The sequence below is a fragment of the Gobio gobio genome (genome assembly GCF_949357685.1).
Source record: "Gobio gobio genome assembly, chromosome: 25".
Taxonomy (NCBI): domain Eukaryota; kingdom Metazoa; phylum Chordata; class Actinopteri; order Cypriniformes; family Gobionidae; genus Gobio; species Gobio gobio.
In genome coordinates, this window is record NC_137121.1 from 42,096,760 (window position 1) to 42,112,394 (window position 15,635).

Below are 15,635 nucleotides of genomic sequence, written 5' to 3' on the forward strand. Positions count from 1 at the left end.
GTTTCTGTGGCTCTGTTCAGAGCTGATCGACACTGTGCCATTACTGTAGTGACACAGACTCAGTTGATTAATGGATGTATTAATAGCACTGGAATGATTTCACTCTTTTCTTCACTAACAGGGAGATGTTGAAGGGGAAAATGCTGAGCCAAATGACAGGAAGGTGAGTTTCATTTCATTTCATTTTAATTTACTTTACTTTACTTTAGCTACCATTGTTGAGTTTTGATGCGGAATGTTGAAGTCTGAGTGTGACTCAAGCTAGATATCGTCACAAATATAGAGGGGTTATATCAACCCAATTAAAAGTTTCACACAAGTGTTAGCAATAAAATTGTAAAAGATCATTATTCGATATGGAAAATAGACTAGTAAATGATTTAGTGAGAAGTTAGTTCACCTCTTAAAATCAACCTATTTATTACTTCCCTTCCTTTGAAACCAAACAACTGAGATTTCTTATTGCATCAAATTGCAAGAGCCCAACAAAAGGGAACACTGATCACCATAATGGTGAGTTCAAACAAAAATATGTGTTCTCTCAAAATGTTTATTTTTATTGACAATTCAACATTCAAGATGACTTTGGGAAATGAGTGAACTAAAGAAAGATAACTGCAGAAGTGGAGTGAAGTCCCACCTCCAAACTCTCTGGCACTCCAACCAATCAATTAATCTTAACCAATCTGATTTCATATTCATGGGATCAGGTGGATTGAGGTGTGTACATGAAGACTTTGCAGTCCGACTGAGCCATCAATCCAATCACTAACTGATTATCGGAGTGTGTGTAAACATAGCTAATGTGTCATCAACTTGAGGAAGCCACATGTGCAGAACACAATAGACGATCCATCCATCACAATATCCATCAGGGTCAATCCTGATCCTGCACTCTTAAAATAAAGGGCCGTTTTCTCAGTGATGCCATTTTGGTTCCCCACAGAACATTTCAGTGATCAGTTCTTAAAGTGTGAAGAACGTTTTAAAAATCTAAATAACCTTTTTTCACTATTAAGAAGAGGTTTCGTGGGATGTTCCTCATGGAAACATCAATGCCACTAAAAACCGTTATTGTTAAGAGTGTGGAGACCCACTGCACACGCTCAGTGCGGCTCATGAAGCTTTTCCTCATGAGCTGATGGACTGAATCAGGTCATCATGTGTCTGTGTTTCAGCTGCTGTATGAAGAGTGGGCCAGCTACAGCGTCTTCTATAAGTACCAGCCCATCGGCCTGGTCAGGTACGTCTCAGACTCTCTCAAACGGCTCTCAGCGCTCCAGCTTCAGCAGTAATCGCTCGCTTCCTTTCAGGAAGTACTTCGGGGAGAAGATCGGCCTCTACTTCGCTTGGCTTGGGGTTTATACCCAGATGCTGATCCCTGCTTCCTTAGTAGGCGTCTTCGTGTTCCTCTATGGATGTGTTACTGTCGACGAGGACATTCCCAGGTCAGTGGATGCCATTCAACACACAATCGCATATGCATTTATTATTATTAAAGTGTAATTACTCTCAAACAGAAAATGCACCCAGTGCTGTATATTGATAAACTATTACATTTGGTCTATTTATGAACCGAGCACTTTTAAAAATAACGCAACAGAACCCAGCAGTCTAACCCAGAGCACATTTTAGAGTCTAGTTCCCCAAAACATCTCTGACATGTTCTATTTTAATAACTGGAACTACTATTAACTCATGTCTCAGTCAAGCACAGTTCCTGAACAGTCTTCTTGCTTTGTGACGCCAAAATCCACTGCTGGGTAACAAAGTGCGAGCCGCCCATCCTGAGCATAAAGCCTCGAACTGCTCAAGAGGAAGTTCATCCTCTGAGAAAGAGCATATAAAACCAAACATCTGTCTGAAAGTCCCTCTGGAGTTTGTTACTGTCAGGATATTATGACAGTCTGAGAAGAGCCTGCTGGAACTGATCCTGCGCTTTTCATCCAGAAACTACACCTCAAACCGTTTCATAGTTATAAAATATGTGATATAAAATCACGATGCTTTGCCCATGAGAGTGGAGACAGAATGGGAGTTGGGAATTGAAATGTGTTAAAGTGTGTGTTGGGCTGAGCCTGAATCCACCTCTGGATGAGTTTCTTCTGTTTGTCAGTATGGAGATCTGTGACCAGCGGAAGAACATCACCATGTGTCCGCTGTGTGACCGCGTGTGCAGTTACTGGAACCTGAGCACCGCGTGTGGGACGGCCCGCGCCAGCCATCTGTTCGATAACCCCGCCACCGTCTTCTTCTCCATCTTCATGGCGCTGTGGGGTGAGATCTGCTCCTCCATCCGCATATAGCCTCTTACATCAGCACACACACACACACACACACACACAGATACATGCGGTTGGGACACGAGTAGGTGTAGGTGATTCACGGTTGACAGACAGGGTCCTTTAAAAGGGTTGCACTTAATTTTACAGTACGTGCACTTACATGTATTTACAGTGAGCCCTGCTAAGAGAGTACAGGGTAATATAAGGGCACTACATGGGTTCAGGGTTAGCACCTAGTTATTACCCAGTAAATGCTATAATAAGTAAATAGCATATGCATGCAGAGCAGGACTGTAAAATAAAGGGCTACCAAATAATGTGTTACCAAACTTCACACATAGTAGTTAAAGGATTAGTTCACTTCAAAATACTCACTCCATCTCATCCAAGATCAGGGTTCCCACTCGTCCTGGAAAACCTGGAAAACCTGGAAAATTGATGACAAATTTTCCAGTCCATGGAAAATTAGAGAAAATGTAAAATGTCCTGGAAAATCTTGTTGTCGTCTGGGAAAATTCTTTAAAAAAAAGTTATTTCTTTAGCCGAGTATAAAGAGTTCATCGCTGGCCCAAACAATTAGCACTAGCTGCAGAAAGCACATTTTCAGGAATGCTGAGTTTGATACGTGTGAGTAGTATTTTGAATAATGATGTTTAGTCTTGTGTTGCCACTTGCAGCCGTTAGATAATGCTATTAACTGCTCAAATGTATGCAGTGAATGTTAACTCGTAAGCTGCTAACTAATCACATCATTTTGAGATAAAGTCACATTTGTGTGTTATATAGTCAGAATTGCAAGATATAGTCAGAATTGCGTGATATAAACTCGCAAGTCTTTTCTTCACAATTGACTTTTTTTGCACAGTTGCGAGTTTATTTCTTGCAAGTCTGACTTCTTTTCTCAGAATTGTGAGATCTAAACTGCAATTGCAAGTTATAAAGTCAAATTCTGAGGAAAAAAGAATTGCGACAATTTTCGCGTTTATATCACAAATATGTAAACTCGCAATTGCGAGAAAGTCAGAATAGCGAGATAAAAAGTCACAATTACCTTTTCTTTCTATTCTGTGCTGTAAACAAGCTTCCATAGTCATAATGTATGATTAAGAGCTCATATTGAAAAATGCTGGATTGTTAAGTAATGGCAATAAACTGGACGGCTTTTAAAGACTTCGAAAGCAATATTTGGCATGATCCTTGTCTTTTATTCCCACCGTAGTAAAATTGAAAATGTCCTGGAAAAGTGCTGGAAAATGGTTGCTGAAATAGAATGGGAACCCTGAAGATGTTCATGTCTTTCTTTCTTTAGTCGGAAAACATTCCAGGGTTTTTCTCCACATAATGGACTTCAATGGCGACCAACGGTTGAAGGTCCAAAGGAAGGGCTTCATAGGCTCCGCACGATCCCAGACGAGGAATAGGGTCTTATCTAGACTAACCATCGGCCACATTTACAACACAAATAAACATTTATATACTTTTTAACCAAGAATGCTCATCTTGTGCTGCTCTGCGACGGCCACGGATTGCGTAATCACGTCGTAAAGGTCACGTCGAAACTAATATTGAATATTAGCCATACATTGTTCACTGCAAAAAAATGCTTTTCTTACTTTGTATTTTTGTCTTGTTTCTGGTCCAAACATCAAAAAATTCTCAAAACAAGAAGCATTTACTAGCCAAATAAAAATTATTGTCTGGTTTTAGGGGGAAATAACTTTAATAACTCTAAAATAATCTGCCAATGGGGTAAGCAAAATAATCTTAATTCAAACAGAAAACAAGATTATTTTGCTTACCCCATTGGCAGATTATTTTGCTTATTTTAAGCAAAAACTCCTTTAAAGCTCCACTGTGTGATATTTTCCTCCATCTAGTGGTGTAAAGGTATATGACCATCCAGTGAATATTAGTTTCTGTTCCTCTCAATTCCGATTTCGTTTACGGTGGCCGATTTAGTCCAAGATTAACATGGCTTCCAGCTCGACCTCGTCCACATTGGACACGGTGCCATCGAGTGTTAAAACGCCAAAGGCAAAGCTTGAATTTACGGGAATGTCCCTCTTTGGCTAATGTACTTTCAAGATGGAGGGGCAACATGGCGACCCGCATTCAAACCCTCACCCGTATGTGTTTACAATGGCATATTATAAACTTAAGAGAATACTTTATTAGTAAATATACATTAATGAGCACATATATTTTTGAAAGAACTAAGTGTTTTTAGCTAAGAATAAACTAAAAAAGTTACACAGTGTAGCTTTAATTTTGAGTTATTTCCCCCCAAAACAAGACAAAAACTTTTGCTTGTCTAGTAAATGCTTCTTAATGTAAGATTTTTTTGATATTTGGACTGAAAACAAGACAAAAATACTAAGTAAGACTAAGTGTGGCCCATAGTTGGAATTTGTGCTCTGCATTTAACCCATCTAAGTGCACACACACAGTAGTGAACACACACACACACACACACACACACACACACACACACACACACACACACACACACACACACACACACACACACACACACACACACACACACACACACACACACACACACGGTGAACACACACCCAGAGCAGTGGGCAGCATTTGGGGGTTCTGTGGCTTGCTCAGGCGTGGTATTGAGGAGGGCGCTGGTTATTCACTCCCCCACCGACAATTCCTGCCGGACCTGGGACTCGAACCCACAACTTTCCGCAAGACCGACTTTCTAACCATTAGGCCACGACTGCCCCTTACTGTCGTACGTTCGTCACATTGCAGCTCATTTTCTGTACATTGCCTTAGAGGTGCGATCAATAATCAGATGTGTTTTAGTGTTTTTGCCCTTTGTGTTAGTTGGAGAATCTAGAGCTGAACGGACAGTGTGTGTGTCCGTATCTCACCGTCCTCTGTTTAAACTAAACATCTCTGGTGTGTTTTATCATCCGTGTGTGGTTTCTCTGCTCTGCTCAGTGTCGTGAGCGCAGGGATTTGGACAGGAAGTCGTGACTTCGGCTCTGTTTGCAGGGCAGAAGTTCACACAGCAGATTTACTGCGCTTCCATCTGTTTGGAAGAGAGACATGACAGCTGTTGAACACAGAGATATGAGTATCAGCGAGGGTTTTGAAGAGCCGCTGGTCTGGATGAACACGCCGCTGTTCTTCACTCGGGCATTTGAACTCTCATCTGTGGATTCGATTGCGTGAAAGTCTGATTTAGCTGCTCTCATCGTTATTAATCAGCCTAATAATCGAAACGTTAATATTTGATCACGTCCTGCTACATTTAGCAGCAGTTCCTCAGGTGTGTGATGAGTTCATTTCCTGCTGTCGGTGTGATTAATGTGTGTGTGTGTGTGTGTTTCAGCTGCTTTCTTCATGGAGCACTGGAAGAGGAGACAGATGCGTCTCAACTATGAGTGGGATCTCACGGGCTACGAGGACGAGGAGGTCTGATCACATGACCACACACACACACACACACACACACACAGTCACATGATCAGCTCATCTCTCTAGTCTGTCATTTAATGTTGTCATCCTCTTCTTCCCCCGCCGTGTGTGTAGGAAGCGCTGAAGGTTTGAACATATTAAAATCTCTGACCTCTGACCCTTTATCCTCAACCTCCCTCTCGAGTCTTTCACAGGATCTCTAGCATGAACACTCACCTGAAGAAAAGCCTTTCTTTCTCTCTTTCTGTCTTTCTTTCTTTCTTTCTTTCTTTCTTTCTTTCTTTCTTTCTTTCTTTCTTTCTCTTTTCTTTCTTTCTTTCTTTCTTTCTTTCTCTCTCTTTCTTTATTTCTTTCTCTCTTTCTGTCTTTCCGAATGTTTTTGAGTCAGTTTTATCATATATATTGTCATTTGTTCGTGTCAGGATCACCCGCGAGCCGAATATGAATTCAGAGTCATGCAAAAATCTCTGAGGAAAGACCACAAATCACAGAAGGTAATTTTGTTATGAATATGTTTCTGTAAAGGGAATAATTACAGTTTAATATTTGCAATATTTGATAGTACATCTATTATTTAAAGGATTTAATAAGAGTTTTGATTTAATATTTTAGCCATAGATTACTAGATTAAAATAAGACACCTGACCTTGCCAACACTAAAAATACTCCTCTCTGATGTGAGAGAAATTATGATCTTTCTGTCTTGTTTTCCAGCACAAATATCAAACATTCTTAGTCTATTATTTGTATTATGGTTTTCAAACATCAAAAACAGACAATGAGACCCTTCATATAACAGAAATCTGTGCAATATGGAAAATGAAACAAAAATAATACCAAAAAAAGGGTGACGATATACAAAACCAACCTCTGCTACAAAGTATAATGACAATAATTGCAGAAAGTGATTGATAAATAAATAATTAGTCCTTCTGGTTCGACAAAAAAGTAAAAACTGGTTCCCACATTTGGTCAAATTTTCCAGAATTCCCAGAAATTCCCGGAAATGGAGTGTCTAATTCTTTCCAGATGTAATGTGGAAGTGAGTCCAGTTAAAGAAAAGAGGGGCCTGGTGTTTTTCTTCCACTAAAGCAAGATAACGTTCTTAGCCACAATCATACCATAATAAACAGGTGACCGTACCTTTGGACTGAGAGACACCAATGAGTCTGACCAACCAAGAATTGCTGTCATTGGGTCAGGAAGTAAAACACAGTTATAACCTTGGCAAAAAACTGGAACATTTCTAGCCAAAAACTCTGAATTAGAACCAGAAAAAGATGTGCCAGCTTTACACTCATCACATATAGGGGTGTGTATCTGTGTAATACCTTGTACTGAATAAATTGGTGTTCTGTTGAATTTACAGAACAAGAGTAAAGGCGTTTGTCCCAGTTAGTCTCAGAAACCTGAATCCCTAAGTCTTCGTCCCAAGCAATTATCAAATGAAGGGTCTGTATTATCTTTAAAAGCATTTACAAATAGGGATGTTAGGCCCTTAGCATTCGGAGAGTAAGAAAATAAATCAAACATTTTACATTCTGAAGGCAAAAAGCGTGTAATATTTAAACAAACATAGATCCTGACTTGAAGATATCTGAAGAAATGAGAAGAGGAAGGTCAAATCTCACTGTGTTGAGAAAAGGAGGGAAATGCATTATTAATATACACATCTTTCATTCTGAGAATTCCTTGCCATTCCCTAAAAACTGTATCTGTGAGCGAGGGTTTGAATGCATGATTATAATAGAGGGAAGTACTTAACATTCTCAAATCAAGACACATTTACTGGAGAAGAGAAGTGACTGAAGATATTAAGTCTTGTTTTATGAAAAATGTCTCAAAATGAAGTGAGTTTTTGCTGAAAACAAGAACAAATATCTGCCAATGGTGCCAGAAAAATAACTTTGAGTTAAGGTTATTTTTCTGACCCCATTGGCAAATATGTGTTCTTGTTTTAAACTTAAACAGTTTTGATATTTATTCATAAAATAAGACTTACTGTCATCAGTAATTATGCTTCTCCAGTAAATGTGTCTTGATGTAAGAATGTTTCGATATTTGAGCTGGAAAGCCAGACAGAAGCACTGAGGAAGAAGCTGCTCTATCTGACATCTCTTGATCTTTTCTCCTTTAGCCAGAGAAAGAGAAGCTGACATGTAAAGACCGGTTCCCAGCGTACATGACAAACCTCATCATGATGCTTCTAATGGTAAGGCTTGTTTCATATGAATCCTTACATCCACGCCTCCGGGGAACACTTTACCATAAAGTCTTATTTGTTAACATTAGTTCATGCATTAGCTAACGGCATTGCTTAACCTTCATGTTATTAATAGAGTTGTGTTCATTCACTAATGTTGACATAATGTTTGATACAACATTTAAATTTTGTTTTAGTATTAACAAATGCTGTAAAAGCATTTGAACTAATGTAGTTAACTAATGCTGATAAATGAAACCTTACTGTAAAGTGTTACCCCCATCAATATTCATATTCAATCCCGCATGTGAATATGAATATTTAGTCATAAACACACGTCATGATTTCATGTAACCCTCTGATGCATGGTGTCCACTAGAGATCTTTACAAACCATTTTAACCATCCAAACCACCACGGGTGATGAGCTTTGACCCTTACCCATCGCTCTATATGACTGTCCTCTTTATATGTCGTTGTGTTCTTTATTTATGACAACGTAAATTCAACATGGCTGACGAAAGTGCTGAAGCATCAACTGCCTCTGGATTATCAGCTTCTGTCTTTTATTCCAGGAGATCCAGACAGGTAAAAATACACTTTTCAATAAGAATAAGATCTAAGGAACACTGAGTATTATTAATGTGTTTGTTGCTGTTCACCAAAAACACATCTGTTGTAGTGGGCACCATGCATCATGTACATCTGTTCACTGGACATTTACAATATATACTAGCATTCAAGAGTTTGGGGTCAGGAATTAAGACTTGGATTTAGCATTCAATTGATAAAGTCAAAAGTGACAGTAAAGAAGTTTTAATACAGTGTTAAAAACATACAGATATGACTGTAACCCTGGTTCCCTTAGAAGAGGAGCAATATGCTGTGTCTTAGTATTACGCTATGGGGAGCACAAGTCAACTAACGCCAATAATCATTGGCAGACGGCATGATGTCACATGATGTAACTCAGGGCGCCTGAGTTACACGTCATCAACTCGTTTGTCTAAAGGAGACCATTCCCCTTCGTGCCACCGTCTCAGTCGTAACTTGAGATGTTCCCTTTAAAAGTGCTTCTTGGTATTGACGCTATAGGGAACCAATACCCACTACACCATACTGAGGGAATGCCTGCCGCACTAGGCTGTGAATATGCACAAACATAGTGAGCATAGCATACATTGACTACGGATTACCCAGTAGCAGTCAGCACCAATGTGACTCATATAGTGGTGCTACTGATACACCCCGATGCTAGGAAAGATCCCCAAGCTTCTATGCTCTACATCAAAGAAAGTCCCGGCTGTTACACCTTCCTCCCTCCTTTATGGGACAGGCCTCAGCCCTATACGTCCCCAAGAGCAGAGCTCTAAGGGGAAAATACCCAGCATAGCCTCAGCTATATCAGGCACATCTCAGCCGTAGAAGACTCTTCTCCTTTACTTATATAGCACTCTTTACAATGCAGATAGTTTCAAAGCAGCATCACAGTTATAACAGGAAAATAATGCAACAATATTTGTTTCGGCTGTACAGCCGCTCTGTCCAGCTCAGTTCAGTTCTCATGTGATGGCAATGCAGGCAGATCAGTAATTTAGTTGAATATTTAGTGTCCCCAACTAAGCAGGCCAAAAGCCGAAGGCAACAGAGATGACGGTGGCAAGGAACCAAAACTCCATCAGTGACAGAGAAAAAACCTTGCGAGAAACCAGGCTCAATCGGGGTGCCGGTTCTCCTCTGGCCAACGAACATTGTATGATTATGAGTCAGGCAACATTACAGGTCAGAAGTCATATTAGATCAGAATATTATGAATATTTGTCCAGTTCCATCTGATTGAAGATCAGAGTCATCATCTATTCTGGATATGCCCCGGACCCGACTACAGTAAACCTCGGGATAAACAGAGAGACTAACATTAGCGTAGATTTTTATCTTTTTCTGATGTAACGAGTACATCAGGTGTTATGGGAAGTGTTCCCAGTTCCGGATGACCTAGCTAATGCAGTCTAACAATCATTTAACTGATTTGAATAATAGAAATTGGTAATGTTCTATGTGTATGCCATAGTAAAGAGATGTGTTTTTAGTCTAGATTTAAATTGACAGAGTGTGTCTGCTTCCCGAACAATGCTAGGAAGACTGTTCCAGAGTTTAGGAGCTAAATAGGAAACGTATCGACCGCCTGCAGTTGATTTCGGTATTCTAGGTATTATCAACTGGCCAGAGTTTAGAGAGCGCAGTAGACGTGATGGAGTATAATGTGTTAAGAGCTCGCTCAAGTACTGGAGCTAAACCATTTAGTGCTTTGTAAGTAATAAACAAGATTTTAAATGTTATACAATGTTTAACAGGGAGCCAATGCAGTGGCACTGGAGTTTGTTTATTAAGCTTGCAGGGCAACCACCTAGTAAAGCATTACAATAACCTAGCCTTTTAGGGAGCAGCCTACCGCAGGAGAGCTTCTACTCCATGTGAATGATCCTAGAGTGATTAGGGGAGAATATCTCATACCCTGACTTGAGTAAAGGCACTTCTCCAGGACTATATAGCTAAACTATAGAATGCTACATTAGCCGTGTTTCCACCTTTGAGTGGAAGACTTTGTAGAGTAAGTAGACACTTTTGGGTGGTACTCTGTGTGTTTTGACCGCTGGGACCTTTGGTCTAAATGAAGTTCCGGGTAAAAAAAATCGGTAAAAAATTCCCCCTCAAAAAGTCCCTGCTCATGAGGTAGTACTTTTTCAAAGTTCAGGAACTTTTGGGGGTGGGACTTGTGCACTGAAGATGTTGATTGGTTCACGCGGCATTTTATTTCAGCCACCATTTTGAAAAGTATTTTGCGGTGCGTGCAGTAAGAGTTGTTTGCTATTCGAATCAACAATAGAGTTAAAACAACGGGAACTGGAAAGTCTAATTTGCCTTATCTCCACAGTACTTTAGACCGCGATGGAAATACAGACAGCAACAGGTCTGGAGGGGGAAAGTTCCTGGGACAAATTGTTCTGGGTAATTTCGGTGGAAACGCGGCTAATGATAAGGTGGGACGCCATCAGTAATCCACCTCTACTCATTAGTTTGTACCACTGATCATCCCTAGAGAAGCTCCCCACTAAAGGGGAGCATATATCCCTTCTTCAAGGGCAGTCATGGCCTAATGGTTAGACAATCAGGTAACCCGAAGGCTGCAGGTTCAATTCTTAATTCCCTAGACTGAGGTGCAAGGCAAGGCACCTAACCAACAATCACTCCCCGGGCGCCACAGCAAAAAAGGCTGCCCACTGCTCTGAGTATTTGTGTCCACGGTTTGCTGTGTGTCTGTTTACTACTTGGATGGCTTAAATGCAGAGGACAAATTGTCACTTAAAAGACCAAACAACAGTTGGGGAGGGAGGTAAACGAAACAGTGATTGCCCATTGTAGTTCTGTTCACCCTGCCCTACCCTAAGGGTACTTGAATAGCCCACCAAAGGGAGCATGTAAGGTGTTAAAAACCTCAGCAATTTGCTCCTCCCTTTGGTGCTGCCACTCATCCAAGGGGGAGCACACATTCTTACCTTTACTCAGGAAAGGGAGGCAAACGAGTGCAGGACATAATGCAGTTTGTCGAATAACTCTCATCAGCCAGGGAAGGAATCCACAGGGGAGCACTTCTTAAAGTGCCCCAATGTAACTGGGGAAGAGCAGCTTATACCCTGCCTAGAGTCAAGGCTCTCTACCTAAGCACTAGACCACAGTATGTGACAGAGAAGGAGGGATTCCCAACAGGTGAACTTCCTCTACTTATTAGTATTGTCGAACCAGGGCTATAATAGAGCACCCATCCAAAGGGGAGCATACATCCCTACTTCAAAAACCAAACATATTTGGGGAGGGAGGTAAATGAAGTAGAGGGAATCAGTACTGTCCTACATAACTCTGTTCACCCTGCATCAACCCTAAGGGGGTAGCCTTCAGCCCTCATGGACCCCCAGAGAGGGACATATCTCCTGAAAGCTGCTGACTGAGACCCCAGCTCTGTAAACTTCTCTATGACTGCTTTATCGGCAGACCGACAAGGTCAGAGTGTGGGATCAAAACATCGAGGAGAAAGATTCTTACCACAAATGCAACATAATGAGCGCATCCAGTCGAACGCGATCTTACACGTGCCTACAAACAAGCATATCCTGAAGTCAAAAAAGCTGATGACGTGTAACTCAGGCACCCTGTTATACGCACTGATTCTGTCCATGAGGAACTGATTGGATGGCTGTGGTTTGCTATTGGGGGATCTCATGTGAGTGACAGGTTGCCCCGCCCTCATCTTCAGAGAAAAGATGTCGCTGCGAGGGAGGGGAAGTTATTCTGATTCAAGATTACGAGACACATGAATTTACAACAATGATGTGCACGGATGAATCACTTAGAATAAACAGAGCTCAACGCTGCAAATACACATTATAAATAGGAACCTTTGCACAAACACAAATAGTGCTTGGAACTACTAGTATCGTTAAATATATTTCAGTATTGAAAATTTACCTCAGTATTAAGTCAGTCGTTGATTGTATTTTTGATTAAATAAATGCAGACTTTGTCAGCATAAAATACTTTTTTCAAAAACATTTGAATGGTAGTGTGGGACAATTCTTGTTGGCCACTGAAACCTTGATCTTCATTTTTTCAATATTATTAGCTGTTTATTCTCGAGTCAACACATTAATGTGTCTGAGGTGATCCAGATTCCAGATAGTCTTCCAACTAGTTTGCTTTATATGAGGTTCCAGCTGTCTGTTGAAAGTCTTTGATAAGTATTCCTATATACAGTTGTGTTCTTATCCTCAAATATGTCACACAGTTTGTTTTGGGCTGGTAAAGAGGGCAGACATTGCTGGTTTGATTCCCAGCATGTAGTCATAAGTTCTCCTGCAGAATGTCCAGGCATCTGCTGTTATCTCAAACTCACAACAAATGGCAATAAAAGCAAAACACTGGCCCAGAATCATGACCTTATGGTCAAACACTGAAGCTTTTGAGACATCCCAAAAATACACATGAACAGAAATAGTTCAGTATAGCGAGGACTGGGCCAAAACGCCTCCAGCTTCTCAACACAATCTGAGGAGCAGCTACACGAAGAGTCTGGCACACCCTATTGACCGTTTCAATGTCAAGTACAGAGCAGGGTTATTATCCTTTACTAGAACTATTAATAACATTTAATAAAAACTGAAGATATGACAAAATTTATGCAGAATTGTAATGCTAAAGGAATTACATTATTGATGGATTCATCTGTCAGTGCCTCTCATAAAATCATTTATGTTTATGATATTGAAACTGACACTTAATTACTATTAATTAACAACAAGTACTTAGGGTTAGGGTTTGGATGAGGGTTTGGTTTAGGGTTAGTTGCATGTAACTATGCATCATTTACTGTTATTGCTATAGTAAGAACATTTCACAAGTGCTTATTTCCATCATCATTATCATATCATGGCATATCATTTTAATAATTTTATCTTGTTTTTCATGCTGGTGTTTATCTTTTGTACTTTCCGTTGTGTACTCACGAGAGCTGTCTTCATTGAAACTAAAACACATGTATGTTCTTGAAAACACACTGAATGAAGTGCATCCTCACTGTTTTACAGATCGGTGTGACGTTTGCTATTGTGTTTGGTGTGATTTTATACCGGATCTCCACCAAAGCCGCTCTGGCTATGAGCTCGAACCCCATGACCCGCTCCAACGTCAGGCTGACGGTTAAAACCACAGCGGCCATCATCAACCTGGTGGTCATTCTCATCCTGGATGAAGTGTATGGGGCCGTGGCACGCTGGCTCACTGTCCTCGGTCAGTCGCTTAATGCAACTGAGTGCTGTTGATCTTTGACATTGGACCTCTGTTGGTCATGTGTGTATCTGTCTTATGTTGTTCTTCTCAGAGGTTCCTAAAACAGACAAGAGCTTTGAAGAAAGGCTGATCTTCAAAACCTTCATCCTGAAGTTCGTGAATGCGTTCACTCCCATCATATACATCGCATTTTTCAGAGGCAGGTGGGTATTCAATATCCTATGGACACTTGTTTCCACCACAAAATAAAAATAAAAAAGGTAATTGCAACTTTTTATCTCACAATTCTGACTTTTGTCTTGCAATTACAAGTTTATATCTTATAATTCGGAGTTTATACTTATATACGAGAAAATTGAAATTGCGAGAAAAAGGTCAGAATTGTGGGATATAAACTTGGAATTGTGAGGAAAATGTACGTTGTACGAAATAAAGTCAGAATTTTGAGATATTAATTTGGAATTGTGAGAAAAAAATAAATTATACGAAATAAAGTCAGAATTGTGAGATATAAATTTGAAAATGCAAGAAACAAAGTCAGAATTGTAAGAAATAAAGTCAGAAATGCTGGATATAAACTTAGAATTGTGAGAAATAAAGTCAGAATTGTAAGACAAAAGTCAGAACTATAAGAAATAAAGTCAGAAATGCTAGATATAAACTTAGAATTGTTAGAAATAAAGTCAGAATTGTGAGAAATAAAGTCAGAATTGCAAGAAAAAGTCAGAATTTCAAGATATTAATTTGGAATTGTGAGAAAAAAAAGTAAATTGTAAAAAATAAAGTCAGAATTGTGAGATATAAAGTCACAACTGTAAGAAATAAAGTCATAATTGCTAGATATAAACTTAGAATTGTTAGAAATAAAGTCAGAATTTTGAGCTATAAACTTAGAATTGTAAGACAAACTTGGAATTGCGAGGGAAAAAAAGTCAGAATTGTGAGAAATAAAGTCAGAATTGTAAGACAAACTTGTAATTGTGAGAATTGTAAGAAAAAGTCAGAATTGCGAGATATAAACTTGGAATTTCAAGAACAAATTCAGAATTGTTAGAAATAAAGTCAGAATTGTGAGAAATAAAGTCAGAATTGTGAGAAATAAAGTCAGAATTGTAAGAAATAAAGTTAGAATTGTGAGAAAAAGTCAGAATTGTCAGATATAAACTTGATATTGAGTATTAAGTTAGAATTGTGTGTTATAAATGCGTAATTGCAAAGTAAAAGTCATAATTGTAAGAAATAAAGTTAGAATTGTGAGAAATAAAGTCAGAATTGTAAGAAATTAAGTTAGAATTACGAGATTTAAACTTGGAATTGTGAGAAAAAAGTCAGAATTGTGAGAAATAAAGTCAGAATTGTAAGACAAACTTGGAATTGTGAGAAGAAAGTCAGAATTGTGAGAAATAAAGTCAGAATTGTGAGAAATAAAGTCAGAATTGTAAGACAAACTTGGAATTGTGAGAAATAAAGTGAGAATTATAAGAAATGAAGTTAGAATTACGAGATATAAACTTGGAATTTCAAGAACAAATTCAGAATTGTGAGAAATAAAGTCAGAATTGTAAGAAATAAAGTCAGAATTGTAAGAAATAAACTCGATATTGAGTATTAAGTTAGAATTGTGTGTTATTAATGCGTAATTGCAAAGTAAAAGTCATAATTGTAAGAAATAAAGTTAGAATTGTGAGAAATAAAGTCAGAATTGTGAGAAATAAAGTCAGAATTGTGAGAAATAAAGTCAGAATTGTGAGAAATAAAGTCAGAATTGTGAGAAAAAGTCAGAATTGTCAGATATAAACTTGATATTGAGTATTAAGTTAGAATTGTGTGTTATAAATGCGTAATTGCAAAGTAAAAGTCATAATT

General features: G+C 39.1%; 1 protein-coding gene across 2 annotated transcripts in view; it reads left to right on the forward strand.

Annotated features, from left to right (window-relative positions):
* Positions 1-15,635, forward strand: part of ano1b (anoctamin 1, calcium activated chloride channel b) — a 59,429-nt gene that overhangs the window by 29,541 nt on the left and 14,253 nt on the right. For both annotated transcript variants that reach the window (XM_079809165.1, XM_079809166.1), the window contains 9 exons: positions 122-163; positions 1,179-1,243; positions 1,314-1,448; positions 2,117-2,277; positions 5,641-5,723; positions 6,149-6,220; positions 7,864-7,938; positions 13,568-13,769; positions 13,861-13,972. In XM_079809165.1, coding sequence (XP_079665291.1) covers positions 122-163; positions 1,179-1,243; positions 1,314-1,448; positions 2,117-2,277; positions 5,641-5,723; positions 6,149-6,220; positions 7,864-7,938; positions 13,568-13,769; positions 13,861-13,972 — 947 coding nt within the window. The remainder of the gene's footprint in view (positions 1-121; positions 164-1,178; positions 1,244-1,313; positions 1,449-2,116; positions 2,278-5,640; positions 5,724-6,148; positions 6,221-7,863; positions 7,939-13,567; positions 13,770-13,860; positions 13,973-15,635) is intronic.